At 38.9% G+C, this 15,318-nt stretch overlaps 1 protein-coding gene across 1 annotated transcript in view; it reads left to right on the top strand.

The window, feature by feature from the left end:
• Positions 1-15,318, top strand: part of LAMA4 (laminin subunit alpha 4) — an 80,862-nt gene that overhangs the window by 54,642 nt on the left and 10,902 nt on the right. Inside the window, exons 18-30 of the mRNA XM_075862291.1 lie at positions 182-286; positions 3,018-3,203; positions 3,955-4,094; positions 4,983-5,138; positions 5,650-5,795; positions 5,934-6,096; positions 6,580-6,713; positions 8,151-8,322; positions 8,406-8,537; positions 8,736-8,875; positions 9,587-9,722; positions 11,134-11,271; positions 14,114-14,247. Of these exons, the coding sequence (XP_075718406.1) occupies positions 182-286; positions 3,018-3,203; positions 3,955-4,094; positions 4,983-5,138; positions 5,650-5,795; positions 5,934-6,096; positions 6,580-6,713; positions 8,151-8,322; positions 8,406-8,537; positions 8,736-8,875; positions 9,587-9,722; positions 11,134-11,271; positions 14,114-14,247 (1,882 nt within the window). The remainder of the gene's footprint in view (positions 1-181; positions 287-3,017; positions 3,204-3,954; positions 4,095-4,982; positions 5,139-5,649; positions 5,796-5,933; positions 6,097-6,579; positions 6,714-8,150; positions 8,323-8,405; positions 8,538-8,735; positions 8,876-9,586; positions 9,723-11,133; positions 11,272-14,113; positions 14,248-15,318) is intronic.

Genomic DNA, 15,318 nt, shown 5'->3' with positions numbered 1-15,318 from the left:
GCCCAATTCATATTAATGCTCATGGTTTTGGAATGGGATGTCCAAAAAAACTCATATAGATGGTGCCCTTTTATAAAGATATTACATCATACTTATCAATTTAATGAGGACATCTAGAAGCCATGTTTTTTTGTATAGTTCATATGTTTTATTGTTTTTGTATATTTACTCAATGTTTTAGGTTTGGAAGAGACAAAACAACGTGTAAATACTTCTTCAACAAGAAGGGCAGCCTTAAATGACAGACTGGCAAATGTTCTTGCTCAGCTTCAAACCAACGAGGAAGGTAAGCAGGCAGTTATCTCTTGTAGCCGAATGCTAATGAAAATGACTACAATACTTATTATTCATCAACAATTTATTATTGAGCTTTTTTTTTTACATTACCTTATAGTTTGCTCCAGAGTATCTAAAATATTAAAATAAAAAAGGAAGCATCTTCAGAGATAATCTTGATTAAAAAATATTTCACTATTTTGTGTATACAGTTCCTATGCAGAAAAAAATGACTACATGTTTACAGAAAACAAAAAAAAACTGGATGTGTTGTCTCATCCTGCACTCATGTGCTGCTCTCTTCCATCTGACATAGTATGGAGCTCCATGCGCTGCCATAAAATTCTCCAATAGAGCCTGCCACAAGTTTTTGTCTGACAGAAAATAAACCATGTATGCCACCATATGACATCAGTGGCATACAGTGGTACAGTAAAGGCCACATGCACCTCTATGGGAGCCCTATTATCGCTTGTGTTTTATGTCCTTTATGTGTACACCCTAATATTACATTTATGTGTTTGCTGACCATTCAATTCCATAGACACAGCCAATACTTTAGACTTCTTGCTGCTAGATTTTTTTTTTTTTTGAGTACTTACTTCGCTGTAAAACTTATTTTATATACCTGTTAGCAAATGAGACTTAAACTTTTTTTTACTTTTTAAGATACAACTTCTATGTATCCTGTATACATAGAAGCTGAATCATTATGTCTCAGCTGATTCCATCAGTTCAGCTGAACTGACGGCTCAGCTGAGAGTGGGTGCTGTGCGTCTCTGACACACAGGATCCAGTTAATATCGATCACATCTAAGTTATGAACTTAGATGTGATTGTTATTAGCTGGATTCTGTGTGTCAGAGACACCCAGGACCAGCTTTCACCAGAGCCGTCTCTTGAGCTGAACTGACGGACCCGGCTCAGACAGAACGATAAAGCTTCTATATATACAGGATACATAGAAGCTGTATCTTAAAAAGTAATACAAATTTAAAAAAAAGTAAATTGAAAAGTTGTTTTAAAACACATAAAACATTGATTTAAAAAATATATACTAGTCTCAGTGAATTAGAATATCATCAAAAAGTTAATTTATTTCAGTGATTCAGTTCAAAAAGTGAAATTCCTATATTATATAGATTCATTACACACAGAGTGATCCATTTCCAGCATTGTTTTCTTTTAATGTTGATGATTATGGTAACAGTTAATGAAAACCCCAAATTTAGTCTCTCAGAAAATTAGAATATTAAATAAGCCCAATTTCAAAAATTATTTTTAATACCGAAATGTTGGCCTACTGAAAAGTATGTCCAGTATATGCCCTCATTACTTGGTTGGTGCTCCTTTTGCATGAATTACGGCATGAATGCGGCGTGGCATGGAGGCGATCAGCCTGTGGCACTGCTGAGGTGTTATGGAAGCCCAGGTTGCTTTGATAGTGGCCTTCAGCTCGTCTGCATTGTTGGTTGTGGTGTCTCTCATCTTCCTCTTGACAATACCCCATAGATTCTCTATGGGGTTTAGGTAGGTTGAGTTTGCTGGCCAATCAAGCACAGTGATACTATGGTTATTAAACCAGGTATTGGTACTTTTGTCAGTGTGGGCAGGTGCCAAGTCCTGCTGGAAAATAAAATCAGCATCTCCATAAAGCTTGTCAGTAGAGGGAACCATGAAGTGCTCTAAATTTCCTGGTAGACGGCTGTGTTGACTCTGGACTTGATATAACACAGTTGACCAACACTGTTGCTCGGTGGTCCAATGTCCTGTTTTCAGATTAAAGTAAATTTTGCATTTCATTGGGAAATCAAGGTCCCAGAGTCTGGAGGAAGAGTGGAGAGGCGTCAATTCAAGTAGCTTGCGGTCCAGTGTGAAGTTTCCACAGTCAGTGATGGTTTGGGGAGCCATGTCATCTGCTGGTGTTGGTCCACTGTGTTATATCAAGTCCAGAGTCAACGCAGCCGTCTACCAGGAAATTTTAGAGCACTTCATGCTTCCCTCTGCTGACAAGCTTTATGGAGATGCTGATTTCATTTTCCAGCAGGACTTGGCACCTGCCCACACTGCCAAAAGTACCAATACCTGGTTTAATAACCACAGTATCACTGTGCTTGATTGACCAGCAAACTCATCTGACCTAAACCCCGTAGAGAATCTATAGGGTATTGTCAAGAGGAAGATGAGACACCAGACCCAACAATGCAGACGAGCTGAAGGCCACTATCAAAGCAACCTGGGCTTCCATAACACCTCAGCAGTGCCACAGGCTGATCGCCTCCATTCCACGCCGCATTCATGCAGTAATTCATGCAAAAGGAGCCCCGACCAAGTATTGAGGGCATATACTGTACAGACTTTTCAGTAGGCCAGCATTTCGGTATTAAAAATAATTTTTGAAATTGGGCTTATTTAATATTCTAATTTTCTGAGACACTAAATTTTGGGTTTTCATTAACTGTTAGTCATAATCATCAAGATTAAAAGAAAAAATGCTGAAATTAGATCACTCTGTGTGTAATGAATCTATAGAATATATGAGTTTCACTTGTTGAATTGAATTACTGCAATAAATTAAATTTTTGATAATATTCTAATTCATTGAGAATGACTAGTATATTTTGCTTTCAAAAGTGTACTTTCAAGACGCACATAGTTTTGACATGTAGTTTATATTGCTATATTATGCATTATATTTTGTCATTGTGATCATTAAGGTTTTTTACATGTCCTTCTAACAGATGACACTAGGAAACGTCTAGAAAAGTCAAAAGTCTTGACAGACAAAGCGCTAAATGTCACTGCTGTGGTATCTGAGGTGACTGACCCAATGGAAAAAAATGCAAACATGTGGGCAGAAACCCTAAGTAATTCTGATTTTGATGCCTCTGATTACAATTCTGTTGTGAACTCAGCTGGAGAAACAGGTAAAAAATGATCTCAACATAATTCTTATATACGTTGTACCTTGTCTGTACATTTGTTTGCGAATGAATACATTAAAGGGGTTTTCTGGTTTTATCCAAATAAAGCTTAATAAATGAAAAGTTATACAACCATCTAATATACCTTAATTATTCAGATTACACCTGACTTCTTTTCTTCGATTAAAAAGTTGCATCTTAGATTGCACCAAGTTTGAGAAAAACTTTCGACATTTGCCTTCTCATGCCACAAAGGCAAGCAGAAAACGAGGGTGTAAACATACTTTTAACCTTATGTTAGCTGATTCTCAGCAACTACCCTCTCCAATTTCATGGGCTCTAAATATGCCTTTATTAATAAATGTGAGCCCGTGAGTTTCAATTGCATTTCTAAAACATTTGATTGATATTTTAGACAAACTGTGGCAGATTTTTTAATGTATTTTTTGGGAGTACAAGCCAAACGTCATATTTATGAAGCTCCTAGACCACGTTTTTTGACACATTTGTATCATGAAAAGTGGGGGGTTTCGAATTTTGCCAAACGCAGCTCATTTACAATGGCATTATTTTTAGCTGTCGATTTATCGGGCGCACAGTGAACTTAGAGTGAGACTGGCAGTGCACACCGTTCATACCTTGCAGTTATAACCTTACAGTTACAATGGACCCCCCTTTGTTGCAGATAGATTACACATTGTTGAGTATACATTGGGGTTTTTTTTTGTGTAAAGTTCCTCGTATTTCATTTCAGTTAAGAATTTGACAGAGGTAATGCCCTTACTCCTGAATAAGCTGCGTACTGTAGAAGACAAATTCCCTTCAAACAACATTTCATCCAGTATTAACCGTATCCGTGAGCTGATCGCACAGACAAGAAGCATAGCCAGTAAGGTAGGATGGATGGCGCCTTCACAACAATTGCTATCTTGGTAATGATGCACCGACAGATTATGATTCTTCATGTCACACGTAGTTTCTTCACTTCTATAAATTTGAAGTCTTTCAACTGACAGATACAGCAGCTACAACTTACTGCATGACTTGACTGCTTGTCAGGATAATTTCACTTCATGTATTACTGTACAGTGTGACTCGGAGTTGAATTATGCTGTTATGATACTGTTATGTATATGTTTACCGCTTTACTGATGAACATTACAAGCGGATATTAGATGTAACCATTCCAAACCACATTAAAATCAATACAAATAATTATAGTAATAATTATAAATGTATGTGGAAGGAGATGAGCAGTGACAAATGTCTGTAACTCTGTATTGTTGACATATTTGGGCAGATTTACTAATACTGTCTATGTTTTAGACAGTGTGAACTTATACAAAGCGGTATCACATTTATCACAGTGGTGCATGTCGGATGATAAATTTGGCACATCTAGATAGACACTTTTCTCTTCCTTATACCACCTCTTGTTTGGCTAAACTTATGCCAGTTTTTTGGTGTCACAATTGTCAAATTGTAGACCACGCCCCATTTTATATCACACCCCCTTTCCCTTGTAAGCCACGCCTCCTTGTTAAGCATGTAAAAAAAGAAAAAAAAAATACTAAAAAATAAGAATAATAATAACAATTTCTAAAACAGTTAATAAATGTGGCACACCGCATGTACACCAGATTTAAGCAAAAATTCGAGTCCATTTTGAATAGTAAATCGGCCGCATTGCTTTGTATTTCTACCAATGCCATAATTCACATAAGATGTCGTTCTTGTTACAGCTCCTTATTGTGCCTGTGTGTTCTGTCTTTCTCATTCAAGGTTCAAGTATCAATGAAATTTGAAGGCAAATCAGCAGTTAATGTGAACCTGAAAACCAACTTAGCTGACCTGAAGGCTTATTCCTCTATCAGTATGTACATAAATCCGGAGGCTCGCCAACAGGACAGATTTATCATGTATCTGGGGCACAAAAATGTAAGTGATCATTGTGAAAGCAACTATTATTTTTTCTCTTGCTTGTACTGAATAAGTTAGGGCACGGCATGTGACCTGGCATAGATATAGCGACATCTCCACAAAAGACCACATCTTTGAAAACTCCACAGCTGATCTGGATATCTAGTTTTAATCTGGACATTGATGTGGAAGGAGATTTGGCTCTAGCAAATGTCCCTATCACAACACTGACGTGATGAAAAGCAAGGCCAGAAGCATTGTCATTGGGAAAGTGGCACTGCCATTTCTGACAGCTGTCCTGTCAATTGAACTCAGCACAGGAACTTGCCATTAAAATGTTCTTTCACACTTGTAAAACAGGCTAAAAATAAGGTCTAAGGCCCGCAGAAATGTTTTATAATGCGGCCCAATCATTTTGCTTCTGATCAGTCTATTTTAATATTGTAGGATTGTCTTTTAAAATGAACTATAGTGATAAATTTATGATTTATTATATGTTACCTTTAACTAATTTCTTACATTTTTGTAGGCCACGTCAGACTACATGGGTCTTGCAATTAAGCATAATAATCTTGTATATGTGTACAACCTGGGAAAAGGAGATGTTGAGATTCCATTGGACTCCAAGCCTGTCAGTACATGGCCAGCATACTTCAGTCTTGTGAAAATAGAAAGGTAACATACATGAACCCAGACCTTATCAAATCAAGGATAAATAGTAAAAAAATTTTGTATATGATGATATGGTGCTTCACATATAAGCCAGTTGTTCAAAATTACCATTATGTATGAGCCTTACCAATTTTCTCGTAGATTGGGAAGACATGGCAAAGTACTTTTAACTATACCTAGCGAGAGCAGCACAGCAGAAGAGAAGTTTATTAAGAAGGGTGAGGCTTCTGGAAGTGATTCATTGCTTGATCTAGAACCTCAAGACACGGTCTTCTATGTTGGTGGAGTGCCTGAAGGATTCAAGGTATGAACTGTGTGTACAAGCTATAGTTTAAGGATAAGGGTTAGCATGCCAGTCATTTTTCTTTTCACTTAAAGGGGTTGTCCAGGATGAGAAAAACATGGCTGCTTTTTTCCAAAAACAACACCTTACCTGTCCATGGGTTGTGTCTGGTATTGCATCTCAGCTCCATTAAAGTAAATAGAGCTGAACTGCAATACCACATATAACCTGTGGACAGGTGTGGTGCTGTTTTGAGAAAAAAAACAGCCATTCTTTTCTAATTCTGGAAATCCCTTTAAACAGCTGTATTACTTGAGCTTATTTGGGGAATTGTTTTTATTGAAGCAAGAGTGAATATGCTTGCATAAGACCACAATAAGATTTGCCCCAAATCTTCACATAACCTATAGATATATACAGATAAACATCAGATTTATTAGTCACTAAAATGCTTTCACGTGATTTACATCTGCTTGCTGGTCATTTGTCTTGTTTTTTTTCCAGCTCCCAGACAGTTTGAACCTACCCAGCTTTGTGGGTTGTTTGGAGCTTGCATCTGTGAATGATGATATTGTCAGTTTGTACAATTTCCGGAACAAATATAACATAAATACAATCACGTCGTCCCCTTGTAGGAGGTAAGACGTCACTGTTTTGGCAATGCCATCCCTTCCTATTTGACGGGGGTCTGATTTCTGATTTCCAGAATGAAGGAGCCGCATTGCATCTTAAGTGCTGTGGCTTCTTCAGTTTTTCCCTGCACAGCAGCTCTCTCGAGATAACTTTGTTCAGTAGTGGACATTTACTCAACTTTTTCTCTACATTAGTGTTTATATGAGAGGCCGAATGTAATATATATTTTCTATCATAAACAGCCAATATTTGTTTAATAACATGGGTTAAATTAGGGTTGGGGAGTATGAAGCGGGCTCGTGGGCTGATCACGCTCCATAGAACCGTCATGTCGGCTGTATCTTACAGCCGACACTTCAGTGTAACGAGCGGGATGCCCTTAAATCGCGACCCCGGCATCTATGTGATTAGAAACAGGGGGGCAGCCCCCTGTAACGTTGCAATGCCCCCCCACGCAACGTGATTGTGGGGTGCCGATGGTTGGCATGGCAGCCTGAGGGCCTGATGATGGCCCCAGGTCTGCCATCTTTGTACTGCTATGAAGCCCTGCATAGAAGACTGTCAGTATAATAATATACTGCAATTCATTAATATTGCAGTATATCATGCAAGCAATCCAACAATCGTTGGAACAAGTCCCCTAGGTGGACTAGTAAAAAAGCTAAGTTTTTTTAACATATATATATATATATATATATATATATATATATATATATATATATATATATATTGAAAGTTCCCACAAGTGCAATGTATATAGCCCGCGCAGTGAACGCCTTAATAAATAAAAAATTAAAACGCCAAATCCCATGTACTTCAAAATGGTACCAATAGAAACTACAGCTCGCCCCGCAAAACATAGGCCCTCATACCGCTCAAGCGATGAAAAAGAAAAAAGTTATGGCACTTAGACTGTGGCGACAAAACCAAAATGTTATTTTTAACTATCAGTTTTTTCCTTGTAAAAGTAGTAACACAAAAAAAAACAATATAAATTTTATATTGGCGTAATCGTATTGACCTGCAGAATAAAATCAACATGCCGTTTGTACTGGACGGTGAACGTCGTAGAAACGAAACCCCCCAAAAGATTGAGGAAACGCTGTTTATTTCCTATTCCACTCCAGTATCCCACTACATTATATGGTACAATAAATGGTGACATGAAAATCTACAACTCGTCCTGCAAAAAAAAAAAAAAACGTCGTACGGCCATATTGATGGAAAAATAAATAAGTTATGGCTTTTGGAAGGTGGGGAGGAAAAAGCGAAAGTGAAAATCTCAAAAATGGTTGCGGCGAAAAGGGGCTACTTTTATCTACGTGTGTTAGTCTGTATGGGGTTATAGCACATAAGGTTAAGGTTGTATCATGTAATCTTGATATTGTCATTTGTTTTCATATACACCATATTAATAACAGCTTCCTTGCTTTTCTGTATAGAAACAGGTTGGCATTCACCCAAAGCCGTGCTGCCAGTTACTTCTTTGATGGTTCTGGTTATGCTGTTATACGTAACATTGAAAAGAGAGCACGCTTTACCCAAGTCACTCGTTTTGACATTGAAGTTCGAACAGCTGCAGATAATGCCCTTATTTTCTTAATGGTTAATGGGGTGAGTGTACATTTTGTTTGCTACTATTCAATATGTTACATATGACTATACCTATATACTAAATGTTGTTAACTATCTCCTAGACTAAATTCTTCAGTCTGGAAATCCAAGATGGCTACCTGAGGCTGTTGTACGACTTTGGATTTAGCAATGGTCCAGTACTTCTAGACGACTCAATGAAAAAAGCACAGATCAATGATGCAAGATATCATGAGGTATTTTTTCAGTCACACTGTGATATTTTATAGCTTTATGGCTGTATACACGAGAATTCTGTTGAATGGATGAAAACCCAAATATTCTAAAATTTGGCTTTTTTTCTAACTTTGTCTTGTTTTTTTGGGTTTTTTTTTAAGAGTGACGAACACAGCATAGTCATTTGAGTAATCTATACTACCAATTTCATTTTGCAGATTTCTATAATTTATCACAATTCCAAGAAGATGATCTTGGTGGTTGACAGAAAACATGTCAAGAGTGTTGACAACGATAAAACCTCAATTCCTTTCACTGACATATTTATAGGAGGAGCTTCTTCACACATTCTGCAGAGGTGCGTTCTTTCATTCCCAATATTTTAATATCATTGAATGCCTCTCTAGATCCATGTTAAATCCTCAAATGTCGAAAAAAAAATAAAAAATGAAATGCTTACAGCATATTGCACACATTGGAATTCTTAGTAACACAATACATTTATATGCAAAGTAATTGCCCTAGTCTATAATAAAATAGTAATTATCATTTTTATTAATACCAAAGGTTTACCACTTTTGCATTCCTGAAATATTTTCAGTAGTAAACAAGATACGAAATATATTGCACAAGGTTTACAGCAGATGTCTGATATGTAGACTCTGATCTAGATAAAGACTCACTGGTTATAGAGCGACATAAATATTACCTGATACACACAGTAGAGGAAAATTACTAAGCTAAATGTGCCAAAATTCTGGGTCAATTTGCACCAAAAAATGGCATACATGCCTTAATCCAGATTTGTTGTGACCGTTTTAAAAAAATGTCTAGAAAAGGGGGTGTGGCTTACAGGAGTCTTATTTTTGGCAAAAATATTGTTCTAAAGTAAGGCAACCAAGAGCTAGTGTAAGAAAGAGATCAGTGTCTAACATGTCTAGCAAGATGCACCAAATCTATTGTACAACGTGCGCCACTGTGATAAATTTGCCACATTTTCTGCCTACCTAGCCTAGTTTTAAGCTAATAAAAAATCTCCCCCTATATGTTTTGTCTGTATATTTGACAGTATGCGGACACACCTGGCTGCTGACATAGCCTTCCGAGGATGCATGAAAGGTTTCCAGTTCCAGAAGAAAGATTTCAATCTGCTAGAAGAACAAGACACCATTGGTATCAGTTATGGATGTCCTGAAGAGTCATTAGTAAGTTACAAGATACTGTATTGTAGTATTATATACTCTATAAAAAAAAATACTGTTTTTGGTTGGCCAAATTGGTAAAGATTATATTATATATGCACTATATTATTATTATCATCGTTATTATTTATAAACCATTATTATTTGTTATTTGTTATTATTATCATTGTTATTATGTATAAACAATTATTATTTATTATTATCATTGTTATTATTTATAAACAATTCTTATTTATTATTATCATTGTTATTATTTATAAACAATTATTATTTGTTATTATTATTGTTTATTTATATAGCACCGTCATCTCCTCTGGTGCTGTACAATGTGATAAGAAAAACAGAATAAGGCCTCATTCACACGGCAGGGTTTCCCGGCCGGGTGCAGGCCGTTCATAAATCGGCCGGCACCCGGCTGCATTAGGAATAATAGACCCCTGATGGGGCTATTCACACGACCGATTTTTTGACGGCCGGGAAATCCGGCCGTCAAAAAATAGGACATGCTCTATCTTCGCCCGGGTACCCGGCCGCCCGGCTCCCATAGAAGTCTATGGGGCCGGGTATTACACGGCCATCACCGGAATGTGTCCCGAGTGATGGCCGGGTTTTCCGTGGCTTGCACTCTATCTCCTCCTCCTCACAGCGCAGAGTGCATGTGAGGAGGAGGAGTTGATGCCATTCTGACGAATGGCATCGCTGCACACTGTGTGGCAGGGCCGGGGTGTACAGCAGGTGGAGGGAGCGGCTCCCTTCCCCCGCTTGTTAAAATCACCCTGGCCCGGCGACACCTTCGATGGCGCCGCTAGCAGCTGCAGCTGCTGCTGCTGCGGCTGCTACTACTGTAGCGACGCCACTATAGCAGAGCGGGGAGGTATCTCCCCGCTCTGCTATGTGCTAGCCGCACTTTAGCTCCTTGAAGGAGCGGAATCCCCGTGTTTTCGGGGATTCCGCTCCTGGACAGAGCGCTTGATGTCTCTGTCCATATCTGGGCAGTGACATCAGGGGAAACTCCTGAAGCGGAATCCCCGAACACATGGGGATTCCCCTTCAGGAGTTGCCGCTGATGTCACTGTCCGGATCTGCCCGGCCCGGCACGGATGCAAAACTTTATGCAAACCGGCCGGGCAGAATGGCCGATTTTACCGGCCGGCACTCGGGCTCGGGAACGACCCGTTCGTGTGAATCCCGCCTAAGGGAGCCTTGATCAAATGAGTTTGCAGGCTTAAGAAATTGGGGATAGACACAGTTGCCGGAATAGTGCAAGATTTATATAACATTAGCCTAGGTGGTACTGGAGTGAAAGTTATTTCACATTAAAAGATTGTCTGAAGAGATCTCTTAGAATGCATTATCTGTATATGACTATTGTTGTACATACAATGTATCACATGTTATCCATGTTTAATCCTAGCTGTCCCGCAGTGCTTATTTTAATGGACAAAGCTTTGTTGCATCTAGTCAGAAATTGGCACCTTTTGATTCTTTTGAAGGAGGTTTTAGCTTCAAAACATTACAGCCAAGTGGACTGTTGCTTTATCATTCTGATGGGGTGAGTAGAAATCTATCACAGTGATGGTAATAATGTTTCTCATATTAGGCTTAAAGTAAATGCGCAACTTACTCTGCACTTTCAGCAAACTTTTGATATGTCATGGAGTTATATCAGAAGTTTAGATCATTGGAGGTTTGAGTGCGGCGACTACCATGACCGCTGAAACAAAGGTGCAGAAGAGTTCAGCTGAGCACCCTGCATCTTCAGCTGTGATCGGTACTCTCTGTTATGCTGTAGATAGCTCACATAGAATGTCTATGTGATCCGTCTTCAGCCTAACAAGAAGCGCCGAACAAAGCTGAAGATGCAGGGCCCTCAGCTGAACTCTTCTGCACCTTTGTTTCAGCAACGGTCAGGGTTTTAGCATACGGACCCCCACCGATCCAAACCTATGTCTCTATGATTTATTAAAAGTGTAGATACTTTTTTTTTAAGGTCAAATTATGTGTTCATTAGCATTGTTGTCAATATGAAATATTCCATGATTCAGTGTATCTTTACTGTAGTGTAAACATTACTCTTAGCAGCACTGCTGATTGATTATTAATGAAGAGTAGCACAAAATAACTCTCCTTTAGAAGGATAAAAATATTCTCTCTAGTGCCACCCATAGCCAAACCAGAGACACCATCTGTAGACAGCACTGTTTCAGAGTGGTTTTTCTGGTCACTACAAGGGTGGGTTCCGGTTGGCTGTCTCAGATGCCTGTGTAGTGGCTCTCGTTACGACTTCTCTTTGCAGTGATCAAGCCGGTAGTGAGTCTTTAGGACAATGTTCCTAAAGAAAAAGTATGCAAAATAGCTGCTTACCAGCCTACGGCAAGGCTCCATAGGTAACTGTAGGAAACACGATATACTGATATTATGTAAGCGACTTAACACTCGCTGGTTCAAGTCCCCTAGGGGGACTAATAAAAAAAAGTAAAAGAAAACAGTTATATAAAGTTTTTTTAATGTTCCAAAAAATATATATTAATGGTTATAAAAATATAAAAAAAAATTTACCCATTTTTCACCCTAAACAATTACAATATGATGTTATTTAACCTGTTGTAATTGCTGTTTTTGGTCAACTTAGCTCCACAAAAAAATAAACAAAAAGTAGGATGTACCCCAAAAAGGTACTAATAAAAACTACAGCTAGCCCCACAAAAAATAAGCTCCTAACATCACTCAAACTATGGAAAAATAAAAAAGTTATGGCTCTCAGAATATAGTGAAAAAAAACTGTTGTTTTTTTTAGCAAGTAGTTTTTTTAAATAAAAGTGTTAAAACATAAAAAAAACATATACATTTGGAATAGCCGTAATCGTATTAACCCATAGAATAAAGTGAACATGTATTTTTGACTACTTAAAAAACAAAACCTCCCCAAAAAAATGGCGTCAACGCTGTTTTTTGCACTTTTCACCCATTTTCAGCTTCCCAGTACATTATATGGTACATTAAATGGTGCCATGGAAGGCAGGAAGAAAAAAACAAAAATGAAAAAATGAAAATTGGCCATGCCCTTAAAGGGAACCTGTCACCAGCATTTCATCTATTGAAATGTACTTATCCCTCACTGGCCGCTGCTATCAAAAGTTCATTGCCGTTATCCCCGCTCCTAAACTCCTCCTCTGACTGTAAATAAAGGTCTGCAAACATTTTGCGCCTTTTATCGTAATAATCCGGTCTCCCGTTGTACGCATATACCAGAAGAGGACATCAATGCGCAAGCTCAGGATTTTGTTTGGCAAGGAGCTGTCAATCAAAAGTAAGGAGGCGGGAAAAACTCAGAAAGACTTGAGGAATGAAGATCTGACTCTTTTCAAACGAAGATTTGACTCTTTTCTGCTCATTAGCATACGGTGTGGGAACACTAAAAAACTGAATACTAAAGCTACAGAGCCGACTAAGAAGACAATTATAGGTTATATAGAAATTATATTTCACCCACTTACACCAGGTATTGCTGGTTTAATGGGTGAAATGCTGGTGACAGGTTCCCTTTAAAGGATTAAAGATCTTTGAAACATGATGCGGGCTATAAGCCAAACCACAGACACCCATCTGTAGGGTAACAAGGCATTTTTTTCTACCAGATATGTGCAAAAGATGTTAGCCCTGAATAATAAATTATGAGTGATAAGCTTCATTCCTCAAATTGGCAAATAGCTGGGAAATCGCCCTGACAAACATTCAAGCCAGAGCAGGGACCTCACCCTAAGGCCTTACAGTATTCACACGAACGTGTTTAACGTCCGTGATACGCGTGTGAAAATCACGTGCGTCGCACGGACCTATGTTAGTTAATGGGGCCATTCAGACATTCCGTGATTTTCACGCAGCATGTGTCCGCTGCGTAAAACTCACGACATGTCCTATACTTGGGCGTCAATGGGTGCATGAAAATCACGCGCAGCACATGGAAGCATTTTCCTGTGTGGCGCATGATTCGCGCAACAATAGATAAAGAAATGAAGGAAAAAATAAAACCACTTCCTTCATTTATTTTTCTAAACATCAAAACCGCGTGTCATAAGGATGGCATATGCGTGAAAATCACGCAGCCACACACCATTCACTGATGACACACGGAACTGCAACGCGCGCAAAACGCAGCATTTTTTGCACGCGCAAAACGCACACGTTCGTGTGAATAAGGCCTAACCTAGGTAAATCCTAAGGTGAATGTACTCTAATATTGTATATCGCCCCTGCACTTTTATTTATAATGTAGTTGAAGGACATTTGTTGCCCCACCCTAGAATCTCCCAGCTATGTTTTTTTTTTTTTTGTGTGGTGCCATATACTGTACGTATAAATGTTTTTGTTTTTTTCATGTGTTTTACTTTTAGGCTGATGTTTTTTCACTTTCCATGGACAAAGGTGCTGTAGTCTTAACGGTAAAAGACATAAAGGTGCAGTCTAAGAACATGCTATATAATGATGGGCACAATCACTTCATTGTTGCTTCAGTGTCACCAACAAGGTACAGTGTGTCCTCATCAGTGGTTTTGCTTGCTTCTTTTTTTTTTTCTTGCTTTTGCTTTACAATAAAAAAATGTTTTTTCATATTTTTACTTATGCATTCATTATAATAGCCAATATTTTTGAATAGTTCCAAATGTATCTCCAACTTCAACTGCCATTATTCCAGCATAGGGAGAAGATATTATCTCTACTAGATACATGGGGATTAACCAAGGGCTTCATGTCCTCCAGGGCCCTCAATTGCCCACTGCTTATCTGAAGTGTATGTACTGCTCTCAACCAATGTTGGCTAAAAAAAACGTTTTTTTAAAAAGAGGCTCTGTCACCACATTATAAGTGCCCTATCTCCTACATAATCTGATCCGCGCTGTAATGTAGATAACAGCAGTGGTTTTTATTTTGAAAAACAATCATTTTTGACAAAGTTATAAACAATTTTAGATTTATTCTAATTAGTTTCTTAATAGACAACTGGGCGTGTTTTTACTTTTTACCAACTGGGTGTTGTACAGAGGAGTGTATGACGCTGACCAATCAGCGACCAATGAGCGTCATACACTTCTCATTGTTCCAGCCAAGCTTACTGTAATGACGGGGGTGGGGAGACAGACAAGTGAGCCCTAATCTACCCGCCACTCAGTCCCTGCCTACTTGCAACGACCCGCCCTAGGCGACAGGGTACAACTGGGCGATGGTCCCTACGCTAAATAAGTGCATGACAGACAAACAGACAAGGGTACACAGAGCTAGGGGGAGAAAGGGGCAGTTTCCCACGAGAACACCGTGAGCAACAAGAGAAGTGAACAAGCCGAGTCAAACCAGGAGAGTACGAGGTGCCAAACGCAGAGCAGGAGAGTAGTCAGCAAGCCGGGGTCAATATGAAGCAAGGAAAATAGTACAAGAAGCTGCAGCAGGGCCAGGAAACCAAACGAGAAGAATCACAAGCAAAGGAGGAACAGGAAAGGCAGGTATAAATAGACAGAGGGCGGGAGCTAGTTCCGTCTGGCCAGGCTGTGATAGGTTCTCCCACTCCTACGCCTGCCACCCTGAGTGGTGGAAGATGGAGTCA

Source organism: Rhinoderma darwinii, chromosome 4, assembly GCF_050947455.1.
Source record: "Rhinoderma darwinii isolate aRhiDar2 chromosome 4, aRhiDar2.hap1, whole genome shotgun sequence".
NCBI lineage: Eukaryota > Metazoa > Chordata > Amphibia > Anura > Rhinodermatidae > Rhinoderma > Rhinoderma darwinii.
This window is presented reverse-complemented; position numbering and strand designations above follow the sequence as displayed.